The sequence below is a fragment of the Stegodyphus dumicola genome, chromosome 6 (genome assembly GCF_044657685.1).
Source record: "Stegodyphus dumicola isolate Sdum_Otavi_A_Nest chromosome 6, ASM4465768v1".
NCBI classification, from domain to species: domain Eukaryota; kingdom Metazoa; phylum Arthropoda; class Arachnida; order Araneae; family Eresidae; genus Stegodyphus; species Stegodyphus dumicola.
In genome coordinates this window covers 136,896,910-136,917,347 of record NC_140773.1, presented here as the reverse complement: position 1 = coordinate 136,917,347, position 20,438 = coordinate 136,896,910, and the positions used below count along the sequence as shown (strand labels likewise).

General features: G+C 33.5%; 1 protein-coding gene across 2 annotated transcripts in view; it reads left to right on the top strand.

Annotated features, from left to right (window-relative positions):
• LOC118190066 (uncharacterized) overlaps positions 1 to 15,827 on the top strand; it is a 258,700-nt gene extending 242,873 nt beyond the window's left edge. For both annotated transcript variants that reach the window (XM_085818915.1, XM_085818916.1), the window contains 9 exons: positions 728 to 825; positions 910 to 973; positions 1,060 to 1,223; positions 1,434 to 1,512; positions 1,649 to 1,700; positions 4,363 to 4,439; positions 7,219 to 7,321; positions 13,605 to 13,679; positions 15,129 to 15,827. In XM_085818915.1, the coding sequence (XP_085675041.1) occupies positions 728 to 825; positions 910 to 973; positions 1,060 to 1,223; positions 1,434 to 1,512; positions 1,649 to 1,700; positions 4,363 to 4,439; positions 7,219 to 7,321; positions 13,605 to 13,679; positions 15,129 to 15,199 (783 nt within the window). In that variant the 3' untranslated portion in view covers positions 15,200 to 15,827. The remainder of the gene's footprint in view (positions 1 to 727; positions 826 to 909; positions 974 to 1,059; positions 1,224 to 1,433; positions 1,513 to 1,648; positions 1,701 to 4,362; positions 4,440 to 7,218; positions 7,322 to 13,604; positions 13,680 to 15,128) is intronic.
• The last annotated feature ends 4,611 nt before the right edge of the window (positions 15,828 to 20,438 follow it).

The window sequence follows — 20,438 nt, the reverse complement described above, 5'->3', positions numbered from 1 at the left end:
ACTTATAGTCTTCCATTCTCAAATAAATAACTTTGTTTCGCTTCCTTAAATTTTGACCAAACATTTAATAATTTTAAGCAATATTAGCACTTTTGTCATTTGTTAAGTTCAGCATATATTGCAAAATATTATTTTAGCTAATTGCTTTTAATCTGACCAATTTTTTTTCTGGTTTCTAATTTAAAAAGTTCTTATTTTATACTGTTTAATTTTTATACAGTATTATTTGTTTAGGTTCATGTCAGAGCAAATTATATCTTGATGAGTAATTAAAAATTATTAAGTCAAAAAAATATATTTGCATTTTAATTTAAATTGCATTAAATTTGTGTACATTTATTTGCAATTACTTTTGAAATATTTGTTTTTTATAATCATCCAGATATAATTCAGAAACATGGCATTGTTGAAAAAGTTTCAGCTGTTTCTTGAAAAAGACCAAAGAATATTCAACTCTTTGTTATTTTTTATGTTATTTGCGCTTTTGCACCGATGATGAAACAGCCAGTTTTAGCATGCCAGTTGTTGTGTCCCGCCATTGTTTACTTCCTTCCCAACGTTTTTATCTAATATCGTAATCGATGCTATTATTTTCATGAAATTTGTTTCTTTTCTGATCTGTCCAGTTTACAGAAAGCAGGTTAAATGTATAAAAGTATTTGTAAGGATTGACATATAAATGTAGGGACTTATTATCATTTCGAATTCAAAGAGTGAAATTTTTCAGAACCTGTGTGGCACATGTGAAATGCCTGTTCAGAAAGTGGATGATGATTATGATGCAATAATATCTCAACTTCGAGTGCCTCTGGACTTTAAATCTAGGTAAAATTTTAAAGTAGTAATTTTTGAATGTTTGTTATTAAATAAATTTGTTTTTATTGTTCACTTAATAAAAATATTTTTTAGATGTCTTCTGAAATTTTTGGTACCTCGTTGTCGTAGAGGAGTCAGAGGAAGAGAGGCCGCTAAAGTAATACACCAGTTCTGATTAAATTCAAATGGTTCCTTCCTTTTGTGACTGGACTTTCCAGAAAGTGATATATGATGTATTTTCAGGCCCTTTTAGTTAAAGCGGTGGATTTTGTTCGACAAAAATATGAGCATCTTGCTAAAATGATGGTTGCTGAAGGTCGAATTCCTGATACCGATTTATTATATTTCTTAACTATGGAAGAAATCAAAGATCTGTTGGAAACAAGGTCCCCGAGACTTATTGCGAGGTAGATTTTCAAGTGATAGCAAAATGTTGTATTGTAGACACTTTATTTATGCTCACCTGTAATAACTTTTGTTCAGTTTATTTTGTTAACTATTTTATACTGAATCTTTCAATTAAATATATAAATTTCGATTTTTTTTCGATCGTTCCCGTAGAAGTTTAGTCTTTTATGTAAAGGGTATGATTAAATTTTATTTTTTGATATTTTTAGGGCAAATCATCGTAGAAAACTGTTTCCGGAACTTGACAAATATTTATTTCCAGAAATAATGCGAGGATTTCCTAAACCGGTAACTTTAAAATCTCTTGTATATTGTTCGCATTTTTATGTAATTATTTAGTTCGCAAAGTTTCGCAGAAGGAAATTTTCAAGTTGGTTGTTAAAGAAATTATGACTCAATATTTGATAAATTACGTTCTTTGTAGATAAATGATGATGAAGAAGAAGTTGAATTTGTATCTGATTTGATAATGAAAGGTAATACAAAATTTATCATGAGTTTTGACTAAGTTTTCTAGTTTAATAGACATTTTTAAATGGTGTATTATAATAAATATTATTAAATATTTACAGATTTATAAAATTTTTTCTTTAAATTTTAAGTATTTGATTTCTTTTTTATATTGGGATTTCTTTATATTTTTTCTATGGATTTCAAAAAAAGAATAATGGTTCTTATGTTTTGTAAAATTAAAAATTTTACATTTCTAAATGAAACTACTGAAATGTTCTGTACAATGCAGTTAAAGTAATCATACTATTTAATTGCATCAGCAAAAATGAAGATAATAATGTCTACAATGTTATTATTTTATTTTAAAATAGATATTTTCTGGCAGAGATTCTCTACGAATGTAATGCTAGTTAAAGATAAATGATACAGTTACCAAGCTAAAGCTTTAAAAATATTCTCGCCTCTTGAAACATTAATTCTGAAATTGAAATACTCTTTTTATTTACAGAAATTTTATTAAATTCTTGCAAAATAATCTTTTTATAATAGTCTGGAAAGCTTTTGAAATTTATCGTTGTTAGTGTAATTTACATATTGTTGCGAATGTGTACAGTTGAATAACTTTAGTGAAATTATATGTAAATTATATCATGTAACATGAAAGGCCTCAAGAATCGAAGCTTCGCTGGAAAAATAAGGTTGCAGGAGCAAGTCCATGTAACACTGAGTTTGGCGACATTTTTGTCCGATTCCTGTATAACTGTAACTGGTCCGACCCATATGTAACTGCAATTTTATCTGGCCCTATGTAATTGTAACTTTATGCCTTTCAGCAATTTAAAGAAATTAAAGCTATTAGAAATTTCTCGGCGGACGGGGTTAACTCTGAAAGACCGGCGAGAGCATTACTTTTTAGTTTATTTGAATTATATGTAGGTCAGAATACTGAGAGATCACTGTTTGAGCTTAAGCATTAGAGGCATTTTTTATATTGTCTTGTATTCAACGCTCTTAGTAGGTGTGATTAGTATTGATTGTCACATTAAGGCAGCTGAACAAGCGGTCGCGGACACTTAGCCGACGAGACACTTAACCGACAGGACATTTAGCCGACATAACACTTAGCCGACAGGGCATTTAGCCAACACGAACACTTAGCCGATAAGACATTTAGCCAACACAAACATTTAGCCGACAGGACATTTAGCCGACAAGGACATTTAACCAACAGGACATTTTGCCGTCACGGAGAGTTAGCCGACAGGACATTAAGTCGACAATGAGTCTCGCTCTTCCCAATGCTTTCAGATTTCTAATACTTTCACATTTCATTACTACTTTGCTCAACACATCATGCTACATTCATTTCCGTATAAAATCGTTTCGCTCCTCCCACTAATGAAATTTCCTTTCCCTGTCAAGAAGTAGAGTGATTCGCCCTACTCCTCGCCGCACTGGAACAACTTTTTTTTTTTTTCTGAAATGCTAACCCTCAGAATGTTATTTACACGTTAGGCATAGTGTATTTATTAATCTAGGTATTATTAATTTATAATTACGAATTAATTTATAATTCGTGTCTCGTGGCTTCCGGCCACCTGACAGAAGTAGGTTTGGTTTCGTGGTTTCGTTTGGTTTATTTAATTACGGCAAAGCCAGAGGGCTATCTGCCTAAAGGAAGGGATACCTTCGTGGAGAAACTGGCTCGTACACACGTTACACACGAACACGAAACCCTTCATGCAACCAGTCCGTTCACGGGATTTGAAATTCGGACGGAACTACTACTGCTTAGCGACTTTACCGCTCGGCCGTTGCTGGGCCTAACAGAGATAAAGTGACAGTTTTACTTAATATATAACCAGTCTCTTCCAATGAAAATTGCTAACGTCGTATTTAGCTTAAAAAATTATTTTTCCTTTCGAAATTTAATTCATATTCCCTGACGAGAAAATACAATGCTTTTTCAATTTGGCTAATATATACCAAACAGCACGATATGCATCAAACTATGCTAAATTACACAAGAATTAAAAGCACATACTGGATCTTCAAGAATCGAAAAATGAATTTTACTGATAGGTGAAGAAAATGACTTAAATATTGAACTTATGGAGAAGTCGACAAATTTTGTAATTGACAGTAAGTTTAAATAATTATTGGTACGTGTCAGCTAAACGTAACTGTCGGCTTAATGTCCTGCTGATTAAATGTTTTGACAGTTAAATGTCCCATAGCTAAATGTCCTAACGGCTAACTCTCTCTGTCGTCTAAATGTCCTGTCGGCTAAGTGTCCTTGTGGGCTAAATGTCCTGTCGGCTAAGTGTCCTTGTGGGCTAAATGTCCTGTCGGCTAATTGGTGTCGGTTAAGTGTCTCGTCGGCTAAGTGTCACGGACTCCCGAACAAGTACTTTTGTGAAAAGTTCTAGAACTGTAAATTGGTTCTTGATAAAATAAATTTTAACAATCTATCATCGCTTCTGTGTGCATTCAGTCTATTATGAACCTTTACTCACCTAACAATATATATTTGAATTTTGTTTCGCTATACATCTAATTTAAAGGGAAAAAATCTTATGTTAAATGACTTAAAAATATTTTGGTAATATATTGTTAATATCGTTAGATGAAAGGCATGAAAATGTATAGTAAATTTCATATACAATGTATTTTATTCATTTTTAGGCATTCCGGTTAGTCAAGGCATAGCCAAAGGTTATGCACGTGTTGCTCTTACATTAGAAGAAGCTTCTTATCTGAAGGTTTGTATCATAACTTATTGATTACAGTAAATTTTCAGAGTGTCATTAAATGTGATAAGGTTAATTAAGGTATATAATAAATGGGCAAAAATCAACATACTCAATGCTCATTTCAGTAGGAAATAGTATTATGCTCCTTCTTTCATTTGTTTTTATCTATTTTTAGTCCAAAGGGGCTTTGTCCCTGAAGGACTATTGTTTTCGTTTTGCGATTTTGCGCTGAAAACTTTAAAAGGCTGTATCACTTTTCAAATCGTTGCCACCAAATACTATCGTCCTGCATTATATTTGAAGAAATTAAATACTAAAGAATCTGTATAAATGTATGTATGTTTCTCGCATTGAGATAAAACAACGGTACCTAGAGCCATCCAATTTTGAATGACGTAATCCTACTGCGAATATGGGCAACTGGAAGCCCACATTTGAAATTTGGAATTTGTTTTATGATCAATTTCGTATTTTGTGAAACTTTAACGAATTTTTGATTAACAAGCTCAACTATTTCAAAGCGTGCAATGGCAAAACTGTACGGAAAAATATTATCTCCAGCTCGCGAGACTGTGTATCGGAATTTCTAAAGATATGCTCGTTTTAAAATTATTTTGCGACATTGCTGTTGAACTGAATTTTGTGGTTTGAGTGCAAAGAACATGATATTTAATAGATAAAGGTAACACACAAAACGTTAAAAAAACGCCCCTTTAGACGTAATTTAAAATCTGAAATCTTTCAGAAATTTAAAAAAAAAAAAAAAAAAAATTGGGGGGGGGCGTCTATTTTTATTTTTTTCTGAAGTTGCGTTTCATTGTCGTCAGACTTTGTTTTTCATTTCGCAATAGTGGTATTGCCTGTTACTTATCTACAAAGCCCGGTGTCTTAGACCAATTCCCTACCAATCTGTTATCGTTTGATATGGTCACGCTTCCCTTATTGACTACAGCCACTTTTGCTGCTTGGTTGGAAACTTTAGTCTCCCAGTTTTCTATGAAGTTCTTAGTATCCTCACTTCCTACGATTCATCATCAGGGACACAGTTTCCTCCCCCACTGCAGACGTTTGAAGTTTCTGTTTCAGAGGCTGGTTGGGCATTTAATCAAGATCAGATCAACCTTTGAGGAACTTCGTGCTAAATTTTATCTGTAATCATTTGGCAGGTACAGGTGCATCTCTTTAGTGCCTTAGCTGATTGAGGTATTGCTGCACCTAGCTAATTGTTAAACTTTCGCCTCAGTTTTGAAAGAGAACACCTGTTTACTCCACTGGCAGGGCAGCTTACCAACATCTGAACATACAGCTAACGTTCCCCACCAGCAATGGATTCTCCTATATACAAAACGTGGGGTAAAACGCCAAAATGACTTGTCAGGCCAGCATAAGAATTGCCTGTAAATGTGTTCAACAACTAATATTACACACTATATGCGCACAAGTTAAGACATAATAATGTTCTAAGATTTAAAAAAAAAAAAAAAAAATCTGAAATGTTTCAGATTTTAAATTACGTCCAAAGGGGCGTTTTTTAACATTTTGTGTGTTACCTTTCTTTATTATATATCATGTTCCTCGCACTTAAACCATAACATCCAGTGCAACAACAATATCGCAAAATAGTTTTAAAACGAGCATATCTTTAGAATTTCCGATACAGAGACTCACGCGCTGGAGATAAAAATGTTTTTTCTGCACAACGTTGCCATTGCTCGCTTTGAAATCGTTGAGTTTGTTAATCAAAAATTCGTCAAAGTTTTAAAAAATAGGAAATCGATCATAAAACAAATTTCAAATTTCAAATTTGGTCTTCCACATGCTCATATTCGTTGGAGGATTACGTTATTCAAAATTCGATGACTCTATGTACCGTTATTTTATGACAATGTGAGAAATATACATACATTTACGCAGATTTTCATTATTTAATTTCTTCAAATATAATGCAGGACTCTAACATTTTATGGCAACAGTTTGAAAAGTGAACCGACATTTATCCGTCCGACGCAAAATGCCAAAACGAAACTAATAGTCCTTCGGGATTCAAATCCCTTTGGACTAAAAAAAAAAAAAAAACTTAACAAGTAGCAGTGAATTTGCATACAACCAAAATGAAATGTGCAATAAGAAAATAGATTGAAAAGGTGGGGGTACTTACGTATTATTCCGTTGACCGTGAAACTCTTGCCAAGAAGCCTGAATTAGTGCCAGTTAGTGCCAGTTATAGATAAGTGTGACGTGATAACAAACTAATAGCATCTATGCCTTCATTTGCTATAACCTGAGATCCTCCAGAAGTTACATTTTTGTGTATATGAAGAAGGGTAAACGTGTGCCTAGGCTCGGTCTGCTTACAAGCACTGAACACTTACAAACATCGATACCTTCTCCGGGACTCCGACCTAGACCCTTCGGTACGACATTCAGTTTTGCTTGAGTTTAGTATTAAATTTCCCTCGAAACTTTAGTTCTAGTTTCAGATTCGACATTTAAGTTTAGCTCCCAACCCATTTTTTTTTGGGCTTTAATATTTCTTCAATGATTTAATTCATGAGCAAATGCAGAATGGAAAACAGTTAATTGCTCAGAGAGAATGAAGGATCAAAAGAAGTTATTGTTACTTTAAAAATTAGTGAAATTTTGTAAACAGATCGCTATCCATTCAGTCTTTTTTTTTTTAACTGAAATGAATGCATACTGAAAGTTTAATTTGGCTGTTTATTAATGTTGCACACAAGTCTTGCATTTAAAATTTAAAATATCATTTCCTTTTTTTTATTTTATTCAGCCTGGAGAAATTCTTATTACATACGGCACCGACATCGGCTGGAGTCCTTATTTTCCTATAGTTGCCGGAGTTGCCACAGAGCTAGGAGGTCTCATATCACATGGTACACGTTTGTTTCACTTCTATTTTTCATTAGAGTAGAATTTTGTTCAAACTAAAAAAAAAAGGATTACTTTTAGAAATAAATTTCTTTTAGATAGATAATTAGAATTTTAAAAAATAGATTATCTTATGTATGATATTTAAAATAGTGAATGATCTCTTGAGACGTTTTCATTCTAATAATAATTATTGCTAGCAGCTGTGTTGCTGAATCAATTAAATGAGCAGTATATATAATGCCATTTACGAAAAACGGATTTTATAGTTCTCTAATTTTGCCGATAATATACTTCATTAATTGATATCACTGTATAAGATGAAAGTGAAAAAAAAAATGTTGATTAAAAGTGGGAATGATTGGACTCATTAATATAATATTGTTTTTCTTCATCTTTCCAGTTCATTTGGGCTTTGGGTCTATGAGTGGCCAAGCGATAAAATTCCTGAATTCGATCCAGGAACAAATCTCGGCGAACGGCTTGACTACTTGAGATATTTTGCATTTCTTCTTATGTGTAGCTTCAGTACGAGTCAGTTTTTCTTAAAACGTCCTCCGTTGAGGTATCCCTCCATTTAGGGATGTAGCTCACACCTATTTGCTATAATTTAGTCTAATTAATTGTACTTTTGTTAGATAAGGTTTTATTATATATTTCATTCATTGCATTAATTTATTATGCATATACTTTCCTTAAATTATTTGTTATAAATGTAGTGCCAAATTTTTAAAATTGAAAACTTGTATAGTTTCAGATAAAAATCACCCCATCGTAAAGCCTCGTTCACCGACAAAACGTGCTAGGCTATCATTAACTCCTCCTTCTCCTAACATTTCTGCTGTATAATCTAATACGTTCGAAAGCATTTCTACGGCATAGTCGTTTTGTTAAAAGCTAACAGTGTTCGTAACGTAATAAACGTAACTGAAGTCAAATGAGGAGCGAATTTGGATTAATAAAAATATTGTTAACTTGAGCACTATTAAATATTAATGCATTTCCGATTTAACCTACTTCTGATTGTGAACCGTGACCGCCATCATAAAGGATTTTTGTGGCCATCTAAATATATATTTTATAATTTTTCTTGTTCCTTTGATTTACTTCAAATTGTGCAGTCAGAAATAGATGTAATAAAAATATTCCGATAAAAAGATTAGAAGGAAGTCTGGAATTAAAATATAATAAACTAAATATTAGTATGAAAGTGATGAAAATATACCTAGAGGACGGAATTTTGAGATTTATTTGAGGTGTTGATTCGGCTCTCGTGTTCATGTGATCGATTTATCACAATCAAAATGTGAATTTCACATAATTATATAAAAGCATCCTATAAAATAAAATAAGTTTGACATTTCATATATGACATCAATCTGTTCTCCTTTTTACATAATTCGTAAATTTGATTAAATACAGTCGAGTGCCGCTGTAATGAATCTTATACAGGGTGTCTCAGTACCACGTTTCGGGACTTCCAGGAGAGGTAAGGTGCACCCCAACGACTGCGAATCATATAGTAATGCGTAGTCATATAGTAATGCGAATCATATAATAATCAAGTAATGAAGGTTTTTTTGACGCGGTAGATAGCGTTGCGCAAAAATTCTGAGATTATTGCAGGGGATCGTCATTCCGCACAAGGACGCAGAATTAGCAGGATGAATAATTATACGAGCGCGGATTTAGTCGATATGCATTTGGCATGTGGGCCAGCCGCACAACGCTTGTGCACGGAACGATGCCCTATGAGGAACACTCAGCCAGAAATTTTTTGCAAGGCTGCACGGGAGGTTAGCTGAAACACATTTCTTTCAAAGAGCTCCAATTCATCGGCCACGGTTAGTACGGACTCCAGATACTGAAGAGAATGTGCTTCATCAGGCACAGTAGACTCTTAAGTTTGAGTATATGAAGTGTAGGGCACACAGTTAGGGTTTCCCTTCCCAGCATTTGGAGAATTCTCAGAGAAAACAAAATGCATCCGTATCACGTGCAGCGTATCCAGGCACTTCCAACCGGGCGATTATGCACCTCGTATTGCATTTGCACAGAGGGTATTTTGAAAATTATGCTACAGATCATCGTTTTCCTATTAATGTGTTGTTCACGGATGAGGTATCCTTCACAAGGGAAGGGATATTCAACGCACATAATACCCATCTCTGAGGGGTAGAGAACCCTCATGCAACACAACGTCGTCATTGCAGAATCAGATTTTGATTAATGTTTGGCCGGGATTGTGGAGGATCATGTTATCGACCTTACGTTTTGCCCTTTCGTCTAACCGGTTGTAACTAGTAGATCTTTCTACAGTGTAATGAAGTTTTAAAGAAATCTCACAGTTTTTATCGAACAATCAACTTTATTAGTCAATCTTACAGTATAACTGAAAAACATTTTAAGAGCGTGCATCTTCAAGCATGGATACTTTATGAAAGAGGTTTGTTTACATTTCTTATTGGTATTATGTTGGTAGCAGAGCAACGCTAATACGTTACAGTCTTAAATTCGTTCCCTCACGGGTAACTTTTCCAAGAAAAGTTTTCTTTTCTTTCAATTCTATGGAACTTTCAAAACAAATTTTCAGTTTAAATACATTAAAATTGCGTACAAGGAAAAATGTTCAAGCACACACCTATAACAAATACAATTAGATACCAGACCAAATGAGTACAAGTGCTTTTGAAGCAAACAATTTAAATAAAAATACAAAATTTAATATTCTGATGTTAGAAAAATCTGGACAAAGAAGTTTTAAATGCCCTAAAATACATATTTTTATTTGTGAGATGTCTGGATACAACGACTTTAACTTTTAACATTTTGATGGTGCTTCCGCTTTCTATGCACTCTTTCCGCTTTCTTACTTCATAATTGAAAGGTTGTAAGATCAAAGCCCATCGTAATAGTCTAGGATTAGTCCCAGTGTTTTTATCCAACCAGAATAAAGGATTCTGAACAGTCTGAATAATGAACTTATGAGGTCGATCTAAGTAGAATTTGTACTGCAAAAACGATGGCAGCAGACTCACTTTCGATTGTACTGTACTTTTGTTCAGTAGGTGAGAACTTTTTGCTAAGAAATATTATTGGACGTTCTTCACCTTTAGCATTTATCCGTATAATACAGCGTCAATACCGGTATTTGAATCGTCGCAATGAACGAAAAATGGCGGAGAAATGTTCGTACTGTATAAGACTGGATTTTCTGTTTCTTGAGTTCATCAAAAGCGTTTTGGCACTCATCAGTCCCTTTTGTGGTTGATATGCAACATTTTCCTTTTAAAAAATATGTCAGTGGTGCAGAAATCATAAAAAATTCAGAAGTATACCTTCGATAATATCCTGCAAGTCCTAAAAATGACCGGACCTGTGTTTTTATGGTAGATTTTGGGAAGTCCTTTATGGCATGGATTTTTACTTCTCCTGGTCTTCTTTGACCTTATCTTACTACATGACCTAGATATTTCAGGTCATCTGAGCAAACTGACCTTTCGAATGCTTAATATGTAGTTTAGCAATTATCATCTACTCCAAAATAATTTCTAGGTGCTTCAAATATTTTTCCCAGGTTTGCGAGAATACTGCGACATCGTCAATATAGGGTACAGAAAATTCTTCACAGTTTCTTAATAATCCTGCCATCAAACATTTAAAATCATATGATGCATTTTTTAGTCCAAATGGTAATCTTAAAGGTTTGAATGTGCTAAAACTTGTCTAAAAAGCAGCATAACGCTAGGCTCTTTTAGTTAATGTAATCTCGAGTAAGATATAGAGCAGTTACATATCCGGTAGATGACTTTTTTCTACTAAATGATCAATGTTCGGCAAGGGAAAATATTATGGCCTAGTTCAAGCGACTTACCTGCATGGTTTTGCCTCTTTTCCAGAAACTGCAACCAATATGAGTGGAGAGGTAAAATACGATTCACCTGGTTCTATTACTTTGAGTTTTATCACCTTTCCTACTTCAGTTTTCAAAATTTCTGCTTGTCTCGCAGGCATCCGATAAGGTTTTGCACATATCGGTCTCTCTGCTTCTAGTTCAATATCAAGTTCAGGATGACTGACTAAGGTCAGTACCAGGATGTACTGACCTTAGTCAGTACATCCTGGTTCATTAGCGATAAAACAGGAATACTTGTATATCAATTATTTTAAATCTTTTCCCTGATCTTCAGATAATATTGAATTCAACTGGATGCCTTGCAAAACTTCAGACATTTCAGTATCTAAGCTATAATTTAGACTCAATATTTCATCTTCATAGTCATTAATCCTGTCTTTTAAACATAACAATTTTATATTTTCTGCTCTTCAGCGTATTAATATGCTACACCTGAGTTTTATTTTTCTCGGGAAACTCGACTACATAATTTGTCTCTGATAATTGTTGAACGATGTTTCCAGGACCTACCCACAAGTGATAATTTGTTTGGCTTCGAAGGAGCAATAACTAGAACTAAGTCTGCTTCCTGAAATTTACGTTCTATGGTTTTGCGATCATACCTGAGTTTTTGCCTTTTTTTGGCTTCTTTCATATGCTGGATAGCGAGCTTTTGACATCGTCTCATTCCATTCATTAGTTCAGAAACATAGTTTTCTACAGTATTTTCTTCCTGTTCTTTACCAGATAATTTTTTCTACAATAGCATAAATGTACTTCTTAAGTTTCTGCCGTCAACTAATTTTGCTGGCGAGAAACTTGTACTGTCATGAATAGTGGTTCGAAGAGTAAATAAAGATTGAGATAAGATTTTATCCCAATCCGGACCATATTCTAGACATAGAACTCGAATTCTTTTTAAATTTCTATACATTCTGTCTACAGGATTGCTTTGTGGGTGGTAAATAGAACTTCGTACAACTTTAATTCCGAATTTTTCTATGAAATTCGATGTCAGCGCACTCAATAAGGTATAGCTTGGTCGGTGTGCATTTCTTTTGGAAATCCCATTCGACTAAAAATTCGACTAAAAGGAAAACATCAACAATCGTGGTTGAACAAAGATTTGTGTCAGGAACTGCATCCGAATATTTTGAAGACATGCAGATTGAAGTTACAAGCTACTTATTTCCTGAACGTGTCACTGGCAAAGGCCCACAAGCATTTTTAATTTGGAGTTTTTAATTTCATCCCTTTGTCGAGAAAATTATTCTTTACTTTCATTGGAACCCTATATTTAATTTGCTCGGTAACTATTAAATCTTTCAGATTCTCAAAGTTAGTGTATTGACACCGGAAAAGAACAACCTGTAAATTTAATAACTGTGCATAATAACAATAGTAATTAAAATTTAATATGATTTTTTAGAATTGGATGTATTATTCACTTCTTTTAGTAGATGTGACAATATTAATCAGTTTTTTAATTCATAATTCAGTTTTTACACGTTTTATGTCATAATCCATTTTCTTTATCGGATCGAATATAGCGAATCACCAGTTATAGCGAATCAAACTTCCGGCCTTTGAAGTTCATTGTAGCGAGGTATGTTTATCGAATGTAGTATTTTTCGCGTTATCTTGCATTATTTTCATCCGATAGAATAAAGCAAATTTGATGTTCTTACTAAGAAATACAACGGAACTAAAAGATTTAAATCTGTCAGGAGGTGTGTCTACTGCTGAGTTCAATGGTCTAGAACAGTGGTTTTTTAAATTTTTTGCTTCACGCATCACTTTTATCTCTGCTACAAGATCATTCTTCCCTCCTTTGCCAAACTCAAAAAATACATATTATGTTTATTTCGATTTAGATTGATTTTCCCCTGTTTTTGTAAATTAAACAACAAAAAAGATATAAAAAAATATTGATTGTTATAAAAAATATTGATAAATACTTAACGGCTAAATAAATATCTATCTTCCTGAGAGTATGTTATTCTCCTCATTGGGAATTCTCTCCTGGTTGAGAAGCCCTGTTCTAGATGGATGGAAAAATTTGAACCATTTGGAGGTGCTCACCTCTCTAAGATGACTAACTCTAAGGACATAAATCATTTTTGATATTGAACATCGTATCTCTAATATGAATGAAGATCAAAATAACATAGAACAATAAATGATCATTTTAGAGAGGTTTCATTGCGTTTTCGAATGTTTTTCGCAGTGTTTAGTGATTGAAGACGTAAAGGTGTTGATATAATAGGCAATAGTTATAAATTCTTTTATTTTACTGCTTGAGCTTTTAATATTGTATTGCATGCATATATTGTTAAACATGCAAAGAGACATAGACAAAATTTATGGTTTTACTTTTTCTTTTCTTTCTGTAGGTGCCGTAGTAAGTCGTGAATATGGTCTGCCTTGTGTTGTCGGTCTTCATGGAGCAACGAGGCAATTTCAAACAGGTAACGTTTGCTTACTTTTTTAAAGCACAACTAGTTTTTATTATTCGTCTTTTCATGTAGTGTATTTAAATTTTATTCGAGGGTAGCATCAAAGACAGTATTAAAAAGGCATTAAAAGATTAAAATTACTTCGTAGATTATCCGCATTGTGGGTATATTATATCCTCAAACTGAATCAGTGTGTAAAGGCTTGTTGGTATTATGACTTTCGCACTAGTGCTTTAGAGGAGATAATCTCATGGATCTTTGGTTCTAAATTTCAGGAATTCTTCAAAACCCTGTTAGAAATTTTCAGGTTGTTTCAGAGCACCAACTTCCTTGAAAAAGCGAATTCCAGCCTACAAGCTGTCCAGAAATTTATGGAATCTGCCGCAAGAGATTAAAATTCCGGAGTAATCATTACGTCTTGTTCACCAGTTCGACGGCTTGCCTGACTTGTAGTTATTAGAGTAGTTGCCTAAATTAATTATTTTTGTCTAAATTTTACTTAATCTTTTTAGGTTAATTTTTATGTTTATTTTTAACTTATCTAAGTTCGTAGTTTTCTGTTCAGTTATTTCTCGAACATTATTCGAAACAACTTACTTGTTTTACAAGGGGTAGGATTCACGTTAACTCAGGCACCCTGGTGCTACACCATTCTACTGGCATTATGACTTTCGCAAGGAACAGACTTCAAAACACTATTTAATTTTAAAAAATGTTAAGTTTATTTTTTGAGCCTTCGTTGTATTTTGTTCAGTTATGTTCCCATTAAAATATACTTTTTTTCATAAAATCTTTGCATATCAAGTCTTTTTCTCTGACCATTACAGCACCGAGAAATGGCATTAACAAACGAAATATTTGTTATTTGCTTGCGAAATTTTGCATTGCTGGCCTCTGAAACAAATTGTTTATAGTCCACGTTTAATTGAGTTTTCTTTTAAAATCAAGAACAAACAATATCTGATTGGTACAAATCTGAAGTTTTTATATATTTGTGACAGATATTACAGTACTATAATAAACAAAATATTACCTTCTGAAAGTGACAAATATGTTATTTTCCTTAGCGAAGGAAGGAGTTAAGAACTGAAATCTTGAAAAATTCATTGTGAACTCGTCTGCAATCGAATACAGTATCTATGATATGCCAGACCGTTACAACTCAAAATTGTATCACAAATGCATATGGCACAGTTGCATTTAAAATCTAATATTTTTGCCCCCTTCCTACAACTAAGGTTTATAAACAGATTATTCATAATTATAATTATTCCATAGTTTTTTAAACCGAAAATTTTCTTGATTGTCTTATTTTTTATTTCAAATGTATCTGTTATACTTATCTTAGCATGACTTGAAAAGAAGTATAATTCATGATACCGCTGTATGTATGTAATGTTTTATTTTTATACTAATTTTTACTGTATTATTTGTTTCTAATGGATAACATTATTTTTGTAGGTGACTTTGTGCTCATTGATGGCACTAAGGGATTATTGCAACGATTACCTCAACCAGAAGCATATGAATAATCTAGGCTTTATCAAGAACTTTTAGTATTTTTATTTTCACATAATTAATAAATAAATTACAGATAAGAAACTGAAACAAAATTCAAATTTTAATGCACTATATATTAGACAAATTGAAATTACTGTACCATTATAGCAAGTGAATTCATTCCTTTTCACATAAATTTAAATGCTGTCATCAACATGCATAATGACAATATTTATATTAATATAAATGACATAAAATTAATTCAGTGCATATTTACAAATTATTTATGCCTGGAGCTTCTAGAAAACACCTAAAAAATTTCAATTTGCAATAAATGAAGTAACAGTTACATTCCACATTAGACGCAGCAGAACATTTAAGATTTATATATTTAAATAAATATGCATAAGGAATCAAAAACACAGAAATAAAAATAGTGTATTTCGTCCTTTCATAAAATATACAAATGAGTTTCGCACGATCAAAATTTTAATACCTTACAATAGAATAAACTGCGACATATTTATAGAATTAATTTCCATACATTTAGAATAAATTTGCATGTTACAGGAAGTTCTGTTAATCAGCATTCATAATGCATGTAGCATATTTATTTTAATAAAACTGAAATAAAACTAATTCTGAATGTTTAGTTGCAAATTATTTTTGCTTATTTTTCCTAGAAATCCACTTAAAAAAAACTGAAGTTTGCAAGAAATGAAATAACGGTATTTGCATATTAATATAGCTGCAGAAGGGCATAAGACTCTTGCACTTTGAGAAATAAGCATATAGATTCACAAATATAAATAAGAATACTATATTTTGTGTTTCATGAGAGAGTTAAATCAATTTTGCAAAATTAATAACTTACATATTATGCACATAAACTATTATTTCTACCTATTTACATCTAGAATAAATTTGTTTTCAGAAATGCAAGTTAACAGATCATATTTACACAGTAATAAAGTGCTTCAAGTTTGACACATGACACAAACAAATGTACACATGACAAAAAATTTTCACTTTGGCATTCATGTAAATTACATTAAAATTATAACAATGCTTTAAATGTTTATTGTTCATTAGGGATTATGGATTCTTGTATCGATAAAATCGATTAGAATTTCTTACTTCTCAATAATTAATTCTTAAATGAGTAAATTTCGAAAAGCAGTTGTTTCAGATAAGTGCTCAGTTTTTTGTTAATTTTTGATACTGGTATTTGCTATAAATGTCATTTTGGTTGTTCTGAAATCAACGTTTAAAAGTTAAATTGCGCTTGTAAGTTTTGTAAGAAAGTGTAACAAATACAGGAACTTGCACTGCATGTTTTTACAGAATTCCTTTTGCGTATATATACAAACTGAAGAACGAAAAATATTGTTACGTTTTTCCTTCTTACGTACGTTACTGCTCGGGTTCTTGGATTTGGAAGGAATAATGACGACACTTGATGAAGTATTGAAACACAATTTATTAACCAGTATTTTTCAAGACAGCTCCAAAATCACGTTTATAGTCGTTGAACAACTATAAACACGCTGAAACAATCAGCGACACAGATATTTCAATATCTCACAGTAGTTATCTTTTAAACTATTAAAACGTTCAACAGAACTTAATTCAAAACAGAGAAAGCTAATCCAATTTCACCGCGAATTCGCTACAGTAAACGACAACAGTTTTCTAAACAACTACTAAATAACTGAAGTTATCAGGTTCACTTTTTTCCTTCTAACCTTCTTCGGGAACATGCAAGGACCTGACTCGGAACAGAGAGCTTACTAAAGCTATGTTCAAAACTGTGGGAAGTAAACAGGATACACAAGAAGGGTATACAAAACCCTTTATTTTTCTCTATTTACAATGACTTCCGTACTTCGGAATACACCGACCCGCTACTTGGGGTCAAAACGTAAAAGTATAAAAATAAAACTAAACTCTAATTTAACTTTAGAATAATAAACGTGGAAGATTGGCCTTATATTAACAGGAAGCGTATGTAGTACAGAGAATTGTGAACGCTACAATACGTTTAAAATTTATCAAGAGGATTAAAACCTCTAGCCTGGAAGGCAACAATCAACTGCGTAACTTCTAAGGTAAGCGGCCTGCTTCGACTCACTGCTTCCTCTCTCTCGCTTGGCAAAAAAGCCACAACTTAAATACTTGGCGTTCGCCAGACAAACTTTGCATGAAAACCTTAACGCTTATAATTCTGGCCGGAAGTAGAAAATAAGAAGTGATAGTAAAGATTTAAAATAAAATAAACGTTAGTAAAACTTAAGATCCTTACATACTTCCCGCCAGAGTTAATTAGTTTGAAACTGAGGTTTAAAACGACCTTGTTGAAAACTTTTAGCTCTAGAATCTAACGCGAGGCCAATCTTTTACAAATATTTTTCGCTAGAAACTAGAAATTTAAAAGAAAGAAATTTGTTTTTACAATAGCAGCTCCCAGGATACACAATTTTTTTCATCTGTACTGCATCGAAACAGGAGCTCTTATTCAAATCTGGTTCCTTCCAGAGATCTGGAAGGAAAACTAGTTTAATGAAATGTTACACAATGAAATGGCAAGTAACATGTATAATTATATTTCACTTAACATTCTTATTTCATTCATGACTATTTTAATTATCTCTCCCCGTGATCTCTGACATGTGTTGTAAAAGAACACCAAACACGAATGTGTTTCTGTCTACGTGTTCCACACTTCCTCCTACAATCAAAACACTAACGTGTTAAAATTCAACATGCCAAGACCTCGTAACACACCCTAATTCCAACTCTAAACCCTGAGGTACTATTCTGAAAGTGTCTAACTCTGAAGTGTAGCGTCAGAGAGCCTAACTACATCATTCAACCTTTAACACATATTCACTATGATCTAGTCTTTTTACAGTCACACGAATAAAAAAAAAAAATTAACATTCACTTTTACCATATCACGGTATTTCTTAACATTTAAAATAACAGTTCACATGTATATAAGAACATATCAACATGCCGTTAATTTTACACATTTGAAAACATACATTAGTAGTATATTGTTAACTTCTATTCTTTTCAAAGCAAGTGCCAATTCTTTCTACATTGAAATACTACATTTCAAAACGTCTGTCAGACTAAAACTTCTTTGTTGCTAGAATGATTTAAATAAAATTTATACAATAACTTTTTACAATATTTAAGTCTTTACACAACGCTATTATACATCAACTTTAGTTTTACGCGCGAGTAATTGAAAAACATAATACCAAAATCGGTAACAACTCATTTCTCGCCCTTTTGGCGATAAAGGTAGACCTCGCATGAGGTAAAACTTCTTGAAATCTGCCACTTGCAGTAAGAATGAAAGATTAACTTAAGTTTGCAAAGTAACATAAAATTTTACTTATCTTTGTGATATTCGGACATCCTTTTCTGGGCCCAGTCCTTAAAGGTATTGCAGATAGTTGTTTGATTTATCCTCCTTCTTGTACGGGCTCGCCCTTCAGTGCCTTCCTCTGGAAGCTTCCTTTTTTCACCAGTTCGGTCACCCTTGAATACCTTCTTTTTCTCCTCTGCTTGTGGTCTTGGCCGTTTGATGGCAGCTGATCTTGGCGGAACCGGGAAACTTCTGTCGTGTTCCTGCTTGGACCTCGTTGCTGGCCGTTCAAATTTTCCTTGTAACTTTTCCTCCGCCGTTGATGGCCCTTCCGCAGTTCGGCGACATTTGCTGCGGAGAGTCCTGTCGGATGAGTAGATCTTCCGTTTTAGAGCCGGGTTATAGTTGCCGTCATTTCTCCTGGTTCTCTTCACATACGTCGTCCTTCTCCCTTCTTCATTCTGGGGGTGTTCGTGAACTCTCTTTTCTGGACGGTGGAACGGCTTCTTTTTCTTGCTACCTTCAATTTTTCCGCGGGGCAATTTTCTTTTCACTTGCTCCTGCCTCTTAATGGCTTGCCCTTGTACTTGTCGTTTTTCCACCTCTGGAGCTTGTGCCTGCGGTGTCTGCCGTGCCGGATCCTGCAAAAGATCTGAAAATATTTGCATTTTATTACAATCAAAGTAGGGTTTGATTTGATCAATGTTTGCGGAGCAGGTTTCACCATTTCTGGCTTTTAACACTACTACAGCGTGAGTTATTTTTTCTATAACATATGGTCCTTCAAATCGTGGAAAAAATTTGGCAGTCTTATCTTCTGGTGCTAAAGAAAGTGAATGCTTAATTTTTAAAACTTCATCCCCTGCTTTATAAGTTACTCCCCGTCGTTTCAAGTCGTAATATAATTTTTGTTTTCTCTGTGCTACTTCCGTATTCTTCTTTGCTTCCTTAATTAGTTTTTCTATATCACCCATTTTAAATTCTGGGGCTCTTTGTTGCACATAAAATAATTTATCTAACGGCGTTATAATCTTTCTGCCTAGAAATAACTCAGCAGGAGTTTTGCCCGTTGTATCATGTTTTGCGTTCCTAAGGGCGAAAGCAAATTCATTGACATAGTTATCCCAGCTTTTATGAAAATTTTTAACATAACTACGGATAATTTTCACTATATTTCTATTGACCCGTTCCGCTATATTTGATTGCGGCCGATACGGGACCATTTTTAAATGACGTATGCCCAGTTTTTGGCACATGTCTTCAAATATATTACTTACAAATTGAGGACCATTATCCGATATAACTTTTAGGGGCGCCCCGTATTTTAAAATATATTTATTTAAAATAGAATCAGTAACTAATTTCGCGGAGGCTCGTTTTAAGGGAACAATTTCGGTCCATTTACTAAAATGATCAACCATAACAAGGAGATAGCGACTTTTATTTAACTGACTTTTTGGGAAAGGGCCCAATAAATCGATGCCAATTATTTCATTTGGAAATTCGGATTTAATACTATTTAGAAACCCGGCCGGGCGGAAATTAATATAATTAACTGCTTGACATGTTGGGCAGGACTGGACATACGCCCTTGTTAACTTTTGCAGTTCAAGAAAGTAGACTGCCTCGCGAACGCGTTGGATAGTTTTTCGAATACCAGCATGAGAAGCTAAAGGGCTGTCATGGAGCTCCTGCAGGATATTTAATCTAAGACTAGCTGGGATAACAGGTCAAAATTCGTTGTTGGAATTCGTACTTTTTGTATAGAAACATAGACCATCTATTAGTTCGTAATGGGCCGCCCTATTTCTTATCGCCACAATATCTTGGTGGCTAAAATTTTCATGATCCTTCAAATACTCATAAATTCTTCCAAACTCAGGATCCTTACCCAG